The 10,225-nt window shown below is 39.3% G+C and overlaps 1 protein-coding gene across 2 annotated transcripts in view; it reads right to left on the bottom strand.

The window, feature by feature from the left end:
* Positions 1–454: 454 nt before the first annotated feature.
* The window catches only part of LACTB (lactamase beta), a 50,297-nt gene continuing 40,526 nt past the window's right edge, over positions 455–10,225 (bottom strand). Inside the window, exon 6 of one of the 2 annotated variants that reach the window (XM_088446456.1) lies at positions 455–8,297. In XM_088446456.1, the coding sequence (XP_088302582.1) occupies positions 7,775–8,297 (523 nt within the window). In that variant the 3' untranslated portion in view covers positions 455–7,774. The remainder of the gene's footprint in view (positions 8,298–10,225) is intronic. The other variant, XR_015869763.1, reaches the window with a different exon arrangement.

Below are 10,225 nucleotides of genomic sequence, written 5' to 3'. Positions count from 1 at the left end.
TGGATCATGGAAAAAGAAACATCTGCTATGTGCACTCAACAGATACAAAACCTTAGATTGGTGGGCAATGAAACAATGAGTGCAGCTAGGAATCTGTGCAATAGAGTGTACATCCACCAACACTTAATAAACCTGTGACATAAATATAAAATTACACAAATACTAAGCGCTCTGAGTACACACGTTTTAAAAAACAATGTATAGTAAAACATCTTGTTACACAGAAAAGAATCACACAATATTCACCATAAGAAATCTTTTATCATCCTGGATGATGTAACCATAGCAATGTATGTTGGGGTGTAGTTAGAGTTCAATCTTATTTCACCAGTTTTCTTACAGACTATAATCACTACTTCATACTTGATATATCTGTAACACGTGTCTTCCTGCCTTTTTGCACTCTAGTGTACCATGGGTTGGAAAACGCAAAAAGACAGAGCAGCATTAAAAACAGAGTAGTTTAATAACACATCCTTACAATATGAAGCAGGTAAACGGTGTTTAAGACATTTTCATAGTGGCAAGCAGCAGTAACAGTTTTTTTACTATTCATTATGTGCAAATTCAAAACAAAAGTAGCCTATGTCAGTATTTACTGTAGTATAGTCTTCATGTACAACCCAACAGCTTTGTGCGAAAAGGCCACTTTGAAACTTTGTAATCTTTCAATATTCCTTCATGTGAAGAAACAGGACAATTTCCTAAGACAATATATCTCCTAAGTGACTCAGAGGGGCATATAAGCGGAGCCGTAACTAGACTTTATGGTGCCCTGTGGCAGAAAGAGCATTGGTGCCCCCCTCATTTTTCAAAGAGACATAATGCACCCAAAAAAGGGAAATGGCTTCATGGGGAAGGGCCAGGGAAGAGATAGGGGAGGTCAGGAGATGCTGGGGATGAAATTAGAGGAAGCTACAAGTGAGAATGATAATAAACAGAAATTTGACAGGCCCAAACAGCGCCCACTTACCTGTGGTGCCCTGTGCCATGGCACCGGCCGCACTACCCTAGCTACGACGCTGCGTATAAGTGTTCAGATTCTACAATGAACAGACCAAAGGCGATACACAGATGTAGCCAATCACCATAAAGCGTACACCCCCTTAGTGGGTATACTAACAGAGGCTTGATAAAATGTAGAATAAAACCAATCTCCACTGAACCCAATCAGTGTGTCAGTCGCCATCAGAAACTTCTAATCTTAAAATTCCCAACCGTTTCATCCTTATATATAAAAACAAATGTACTTGACTCATCAATGCCCAGACCAAACCCCTGGACCTAGAAACATGAAATTTGGGGAGAATATCCCTACCATGACCTAAGCGCCCACTAAAGAGATTTTTTTTAAATTCGACTCCTAAGGCGCTGAAAAGGGGTAAAATGTTTCCTCTCAACCAATGTGATTGAGTGACAAAGCATCATGGCCCAAGTGCTGTGGGGACTGTAAGCTCGTTGTCTAGGTCGAGTGGCAGCTTCAGAGGTGGGGCTTGCGGTGCAGTCCAATATTTAAATAGGGGAGCAACCCCAACTGCCAGTGATGTTTGGCAGCATTTGTGGTGGCAGCTGGTGTGGCTCCTCTTTGAATATTGGATTGCACTGCAGCCCCACCTCTGGAGCCGCCACTGTTAAGGACTGTTACAGTGTGTATATTAAAATCAATAATAATAATTCCTTATACAGCTAAAACCAAAATATATAAATGAGATGTGATAATTTTCCCAGAGCTTAGAAATATCAACAGAGAAACCAGCTCACAATACAATCTAATTAGCATTTGTTTACCCTAGCTAAGAGACACAGCTTCCTGCTTAAGACCCTATACAATAAGGTTTGAATGTCCTTTTATGGGCAAGATCCCACAGGTGAGGAATAGCAGGATGGCATTCACACACACTTGGAGAAACACACATGCTTGCAAGGACACACCAGGGAGACACAAGGACAGCAGACTTTCTCCCCAGAAGACTGCCAAGATGCAGCTTCAATCGCCTGGAGATATCTGCTCATAATGGCTAAGTAAACTGTACATTAGTTAGCCTATAATGGGTATTTGTAACTAACTTTGATTTAATCTGTTTATAGCTTATATAGATAGTTTGTAGTGATTAATATTGTGGTTCATAGTGGAATCTTTGTTAAAGGCCAGGTTGTCAGGCTGTGGTGCTTTGGTTGTTACTTGGTTTGTGTTAATCTGTAGTAGACGATATGAAGATTGATTTGCGGTGATTTGGGTTCAGTTTTATATATATGGCTGGCTGTGATATATACATATTAAGTTTCTTCTTTCCCCCTTCCTTCCCATGTGTTGTATTCTCGTGGTCTGACTGTATCATTGTGTAGTTGAGATTGGGATGGAGATTGGGTGAAATGCTGCAATCTGTAGATGTATATTTGTTTGATATCAGCTAGTGGTTGTGGTTCCATAGGAGTTGCAGATTGCTAGCCATATTGTGATAGTATTGTGAAGTTCTATATTATCATAGTTTGGGAATTTAAAGATGCTACCTCCATGTGGTATGAACAAAGGAAATTCCATGTGCTCTCCCCCTTCCCCCATTGGCCCATGTGTTCAATAGAAATTGAAGTTGGTCCATGTGGTTGGATGCTTTATAGTATTATGATAGAATTGTGTACTATGAGTTGTATACTGGTATTTTAACTATTACAGAGGAATCAGCTTATATGTATTATACAACATTATAGTATCTGAAAAGCTTGTATAGTATAGTGGATGCAGTGTTATATCATGGAAGTTGAAAATATTAGACACTAGTATACAATATAATGTACTGTTTTGGTCCAAAGATATCACACAGTTGTAGTGGGTGAAGGTATTGGTATTACAGAACATGGCATTATGGGAGTCTTCAATGTGAGTTTTCAAAATGGAGTTTGTGTTCAGAGACCATGCGGTTTGAACAATAGGACAAAGGGTCCCAACAACCCCCACTCACACACTCGGCAATCATTTCCTATATCTCTCTCTCCCTCTCCCTCTCCCTCTCTCTCTCTCTCTTTGTATCGTCTATATTGTATTTTAACAAGCATTGATTTTATGAAGATTTGATATATAAAAACGTTTTACTTATAACATTTTGTGTGCATCGTTATCTTTATAAAAGGAAATTATCCAAATGATTTAAAAGGTATATAATTCTGGTTAACACTTTGCGAAGTTCATATATTTATGTTACTTATAACCTGATAGTTATTATATATGAAAAATAGAATAATTTGCTTCAGATGTATTGGGATTAAACGAGCTGGCAATGGCCGGTGTGTACAAATGGAAAAGAAGGAAGGAAAAAAATACCCCCTATCAAGGACATAACACTTTGACTAGGTTTTTTTTCTACAAAATGAATTTGATTTGTATTTGAATATTGAAAACGTACCTTAATTTAGATTGTAATACAGTACTTATTTGCGATTTGGATTTCAAACATGGCAATTGAGTGTTTGAAAGTTAATGGGTAGATGGTGACTCATACCATTGTCCCCATCAGAGGAGACTGAGCCTGCCTGTTCTAGTCCCTCTCCTATTTCATGTATGGCACTCAGCTAATGGCTACTCTGGTGAAACCAGGCATATCAGCTAGTAGGACATAAAAATGTGAAGAAAAGGGAGAGGATCTAGGAGTGTAATAGGTAATATTTAATGAAGATTAAAATAGGATTATAGAATTCGAACATAAAAGCATGCATCAGTAATAACTGAAATAAGCCAAGTCTCCTACCAGAATCCAATAAACTGTTTGTATATAACAGGTGGTGAAGCGGATCCAGATCGCTAACCCTGGAGGTAGGTAGTCGGCTGGACTGGCTGACTGGAGGTAGGACCCCCGCGTTCCCCGTGTTTAGTTTGTAACTGATTCTTTCTCAAGACAATCCTCACACATGACTTGCCTTGCTGTGGTATAGTACAGTATATCAAAATTGTTGGCTTTTTCTTTTTAGCTCAGGGAGATTTTTATGTATGGGATTCATCTATATGTAAAATGTATTAAAATACATTTACTTTTACACTTCTAGTTTTGAGTTGGTAAATAGCTGTCCTATTGTAATATTCCTTTGAATTTGAATCACGCAAAAGGAAAAGCAGAATGTCTGGGGAAAAACAAAACCAGGCCATAACCTGTAACTGCTTTAATCTAAAACACGTTTACATAATGTTGTTTTTCAGATGAAGAGATAACATAACACAACATGAACGGTCATAAATTTCCACTGCAACAGGTTTGGTGTAGAAAATGTAACTGAGCCAGCCATGTGATATTATTTATACCTCTTTTACATCTGAATGCCGGGTCGCACCTGGGATTATGTTCACGCTCCCATCCCAGGTGAGACCCCTTTCAGACTGGCAGCCACTAATGCCGGGTTGATGACATCATCAGCATTAGGTGCTGACCCGGCGCTTGGAGATGAAATCATCTCCAAGCACCGTCTCTTCCTATGCAGTGAATGGGACCCAGGTTGCCTGTTCACTCTGTACCACGAGTCGGGTTGCACACACGTTTAACCCTTCTCGTAACCTGGCCCTTTCACACTGCACAGTAACCTGGGTTGCTGCGCATTCACATGCAATAACCCGGGGGTAAAAAAGGTATTGAAAGGGTTATTGGGTCTATGGTAGGGGAACAATGTTTTGTGTAGACTGCAGAAATTTGTATCCCATCTTCATCATACATTGATTGTGAGTAATTCATGCAGAGGGGGTGTGTGGTTAGCTGTATAACAATACCTCACATTTGGTCACCCACCCTAAATCTCTTCCTTACACTCCCTGGTTAATGCTCAGGTGAATTGTTTTGTTTGTTTTTTGCACTAGAGGAATTTAGTAATGAACAAAACGTTCATGTTTTTGAATAAACAATTGGTATATGTACAATTTGGATACATTTTTAATTACACCATACACATTGCAATCACAAATAAAAAAAAATAAAAATTGCTTCACTTTTTAACAATAACACACACCTCATTGTGAGACAATTAGTGGCTTGGCCAAAATATGGCTTATCAGAACAGCAAGAATACTGAATGCAAAACCATTGCATTTAATATGTTTTCCATTTAAATCCCACAGGCAAAATCCACTACTTAGGAAGTCTTTAAGTCTAATCCAGTACGGATCACTTTTTATATGTTGTAAAATTTTTACATAGACTTTATTGCATGATTAGAATACATGTGCTTTCATTTCAATATGTGACTTCAGATTAGATTTTCCCTATTTCTGACTAATATTGATCAATTGAAACATCTATGTAGTATTTTTATAGACACCGAGGCTGGTATTGAATTTTAATTAAAAAAAAATTTCTATTCCAAATTAATGAGGGGAGATAAAAATCTGCAATCCTAGGGCCTGATTCAAAGTTGCACGCTATTGCTCAGTCGCTGCGACTTTTCGCCTGATTCAGAGGTGGTAATGCAACTGCATATCGTGGTTCGCAGTTGCTAAAATCTTCTAATGCATACCCGAGCATAGGGACACCAACAGCTGCCTTCTCATATCTGTATGACGACGAGCAAGAGTGTAAACATCGGTACCATCGATGCACAGCAGGCAGTTACGCAGCATTCAGGGTAAGTCATACCAACCACAAACACTGCAGCTCTCCTAACACGCAGAGAGGTCTCATGCTGCGCAGGAGAACACTAATTTATGCACGCCCATGAAATGGCGTTTCAACTGCAATACGCCAGAGTTTTTCTAAGCACCACCCCAAATGCTGACTACCTGTCACTCGCTTTGCCAGGAGTCCTCAGTGCGTGCATAATCGCAATGTAAACGCTTGATCTGCGTAAAAATCACTCTGAATTAGGCCCGACAACTCCTGTCTGCTTCTGTGATCTACTGCTAGGTCAACAGGCGCAGCATGGGGTCACTCTGTGCGAACATTGTTCATCTGAGTAACGTTCAGATTACTCAGGATGGGCGGTGCTTTCACACAGCTGATGCCAGTGAAGCAGCGTGCAAGGCTGCAGCACACCTAGAAAACTGGGCTGACTCAACCCCCCCCCAAAAAAAAAAAAATAATATTTTTCTAGGGCATTGCCTGACTCTACCCTCAAATGGACAGCCTGTCAATCAGAACATTTTTAACAGGCTTGCAGAGCCTGGCAGCCAGGCATTTTGCACCATCTGCCTCTGGGAAAGCAGTCTGCTCAATCTATAGAGTTTATTTTCCTTTTCCTAATGCAGAACTTCCCAAACTCCACCATTACAGTCCAGCTTTTAAGGATATCCATTCTTGAGTCTAGATGGTTAAATCAAATTGACTGAGGTACTAATTAAGTCACCTGTGGACTGTAAATGCAGAGTTTGGGAACCTCTACCCTAATGGATTACAAAATGTCCAGTTGATTTGGGCAGATCAAGAAAATTGATTTTAGACAAGCATTAATCATGGGGACAAATGTAGACGGGATACGTTTCCCTTTAAGCATGCTGGCACTTGTAGTTCTACAAGCACCAGCATGCAATAGCGGCCACGAGCTGTCAGTGCACCCTTGCACTTCTAGTGCTATTAGAGGTTGCACTAAATGTTACCCACGGGGGAGGGTGTAAGGTAATGGAAGGGGTAAAACCAGATGTTTCACCATGCAGTTTAGGGGCAATAAAACTGCCACACATGCAATAGTTTGAGTTGACCTCTGAAAAGCACAAGCACAGCATCCAAAGCGCTGTTTGGATTTCCAATCTTTCAGACTGTCATTATGGACAGAAGAACTGTAATGGGCCAGTTGTCACAAAACACAAGGAGAAACCCAAAATGTTGCTTGTTGATAGGGGAGTGCAGAGTGAAAATGTATTGTTTGGTTTGAATTTAAATGTGTATTATCCTTTATATAGCGCCACAAGGGTTCCTCAGCGCTTTACAAAGTGCATAGAAGACAGTGGCTTACAGTACAAAGCATTGCAGGACAAGGACATGGGTTATAAACATTAATGCAAAAGGAGTCATAATACTCAAATAAGCAGCAGAGTGATGGAAACCAAGCGTTAGATGCCATTGTAGGGAGTAAGGGAAGGAAAAAGCACATGAGGGAAGAGGGCCCTGCTTGCGAGAGCTTACATTTTAAAGGAGAGGGGCAGATGGGTGACACAGGTGGGGGAAGACTGAGCAGGGGACATGGGTCAGTAGGTTAGGATGAGCGCTGGGTCTTAAGAACCCGTTTTGAAGTTTTGTGGAGAGTCTTGATAGGGGAGGGAGTTCTAGATGTAAGGAGCAGCACGGGAAAAATCTTGAAGGTGGGAGGAAGTAGGCAGGAGAGACGGCATTCATTTGTGGAGCAAAGTGGGCCGACGGGAGAGTAAAGGGAGCAAATACTTTTTAGTAGAATTTAATTGATCCTTTCTTAATTTGATAGAAGCTACTCAATTCACTATGGTCTAAACATTTCTAATTTGCAATGATTAAAATAAGAATAATAAATTCCCCTAAACTCGATGTGATTTTTTTTTTTTTAACTGTCAATTATACTAATTGATCATAAACCTGAGAACTATTTTTAAGACATATTGTAAAAGTTACAGTACATTTGCCTTAATGCACATCAAAGAATTTAGCGGTTTTCTCAATTCATTACTTGTTTTAAAAAAAAAAAAAAAAAGAAATTTTCCTTTATTATATCAAATACATTTTTTTAGACCATGCTTACCATTATAAAATCTTTTAGAATTACAATTAAAAATATGAATTCAACTCCTCAACCACGACTATTACAGATGTCATCTTTTTTACAGCTGTATGATGCGTTATTGTGTGGCGGTCTTGGCTTTTTCAAACTCCAGTGCAATTTTCAGGGCTGTGCTGTTGAGCCCTGTACTCTGCATATTGGATATTATGGTTACCACCACTCCTTTTGGTAGAGTTGTTTGTCTGTCTGGCAGAGCGGGATAGTCTTCCTCAGGCAGGATTAGTAATACACTGCTTCCTCCAATTGCTCCTCCTGTGTGTGAAATGTAATGTTTCTGGTGCCTACACATGCCACAAGCCTGCTTTCTTTCTACAATTCCCCATCCCATAGCGTATTTTCCATCTTTGTCCCAACTCATTTCAGTATTGGGGACTGGTCTCCAGACCATGGCAATTGTATCTGGTTTAAGGTATCCTGGCAAAATTGTGGATGTTCCCTGGGTCTGGTAACTGTACAGAAGGACATTTCCAAATGTTAGAAGGTCATTAACAGTGGAAAGGAACCCACCACCTGCCCACTTGTAGGAGTTGTCGACGTATGGACTGTTCACCAAACGCTTCCTGTCGTTGAAATTGTAAAATCTGCAGGTGATAACCATAGAGAGAAAGAGATTAAATAACTTGAAGAGTGAATATCTGCAAGGTCTTAATAATCTCCCTTCAAAGCTCAGACTATTGAGATTATAACAAAGTTAATTAGTGAAATTATAACTGCCTCTAGCTTGCAGCACAGGGAAAAAGACAAAACCATTCAAACCTATACATAACCTTTTAGGAAGTGAGATTTTTATGCAAAATTGTGTCCACAGAAAGAGAGATCATCGATGATACCCAGCAGCTGCCAGCAAATTAGTAATAGGTGTAGTTTTCGCTGGGGGAGAATTATGAATTTTGGTACACTTCCCAAGAGGGGGGGTGGGGGTTGGCGTTGGATGGAAATAAATAAGGGCTCCACAAAAAAAAGACAAGGTTGATTTGATATCAAATCTGTGGACAAGAAAATTACACAACTTCCTTAAAAAAAAAATAAAGTCTTCATTATGTATATAGCTCCAGTTTAATTATAAATTACGGAAGCTCAATGTATTTTTAAGTCGCACGCATCACGTGTGAAACTTTTCTTAGATTTAATAATAAAGAAACATTGCAACCAGAGCAAAATATAATTGTACATTAAAATACTGTGGTATATTATGTGCGGGTGTTTTTTATCATTAAAGGATTTGCTACCTTATTATATGAGCTGGATATATTAGTTATTTTTTACATAGCCACAGAATTGGTTAGAGGCGCTACTGTAATTGCTTTTGGGTATTAAGCATTGTACATCTGCATTACATTGTATGCATTGCATATTTGTAAATGAGCCCCTAATGTCCCTGTGAGATCACACTAACTGTGCATACACATGGCCAGATTTGTCCAATGAACGATATTTACAACAATTTGAACGATATCTGACAGTATTAAAATGGATCAAATAGTTAAAATCTGACTACAAACTCATCAGATTTCAGAAATCATCTGATATGCGGTAAAACGCATCGTTCGTCGATGTATGCCCCACATGTCAAAGATATGAACGATTTTTACAATCGTTATCGTTCATATCTTAAACAAAATCTGACCATGTGTATGCAGCATAAGCCAATAGTAAAGCAAACAGAAGACTGTCATAGTAACAGCCAGCAGGTGGCAATACAACCTCTTCTTTTCAAAATGCATGCAATACTTTCTCATGCCAAGACCTGTACCACTTATGAGACAGACAAAGTTCCTTTTGCATCAGTTATTCAATGAATACCGGCAAACATTGCTTCTCAACTATATTGATCAAGGAGTAATTAATTCCCACTCTGATATTATAAAAACAACTTTTCTAGTAAGATTTTATAGAGTGTTTTGTACATATTTTCTTTCTTTCATGCTGTAGGGTAATACTTCAGTGGTAGGAACAGAATCAGTATTATGGTTTTAGTTCAGTAACAGTAGCTTGATTCTCTCAATGGTGAGGGGCACTCCAGGACGCATATTTATTGTGCAGAGTCAGAGGAAAAACAGCATTGTGGCATGTTTTTGTGGTTCTTGACCACTGCTCCTAGCATTCTCTCATGTTGTATGATCCCTTATACATCTGGGCCCTGGGGCGTAGATTGCTTTTCTTAAAGCAAAACTGCTGTGTCTAGTTATCTGTAACTGACAAGGACATACCAGGTCTACAATGAATAATGTGGCTATAAATGTAATGCAGACACACATTTCTTTGGAATGTTCTGCAATCATGACTGTGTTAGAGGCCAAGAGAAAGCAAAATAAAGTATAATGGTGCATGCACACGGTACAACATCATTCATTTTTATGCAGTGAACGACCAACGATGCACGTTCCCACATGAACGATAATGATATCTATGATCGTCCGTACATGCAGGCCAACTGGCACGATATTGTCAACTTTTGCCTGTTCAGAGATGGGGCAGGATGACTTCACTGAAAGATATCTTTTAAGTC

Source organism: Taudactylus pleione, unplaced genomic scaffold (assembly GCF_031769625.1).
Source record: "Taudactylus pleione unplaced genomic scaffold, aTauple2 ptg000019l, whole genome shotgun sequence".
NCBI classification, from domain to species: Eukaryota; Metazoa; Chordata; class Amphibia; order Anura; family Myobatrachidae; genus Taudactylus; species Taudactylus pleione.
Note: the sequence above shows the minus strand (reverse complement) of the source record. Positions and strands in the feature narration are given on the sequence as shown.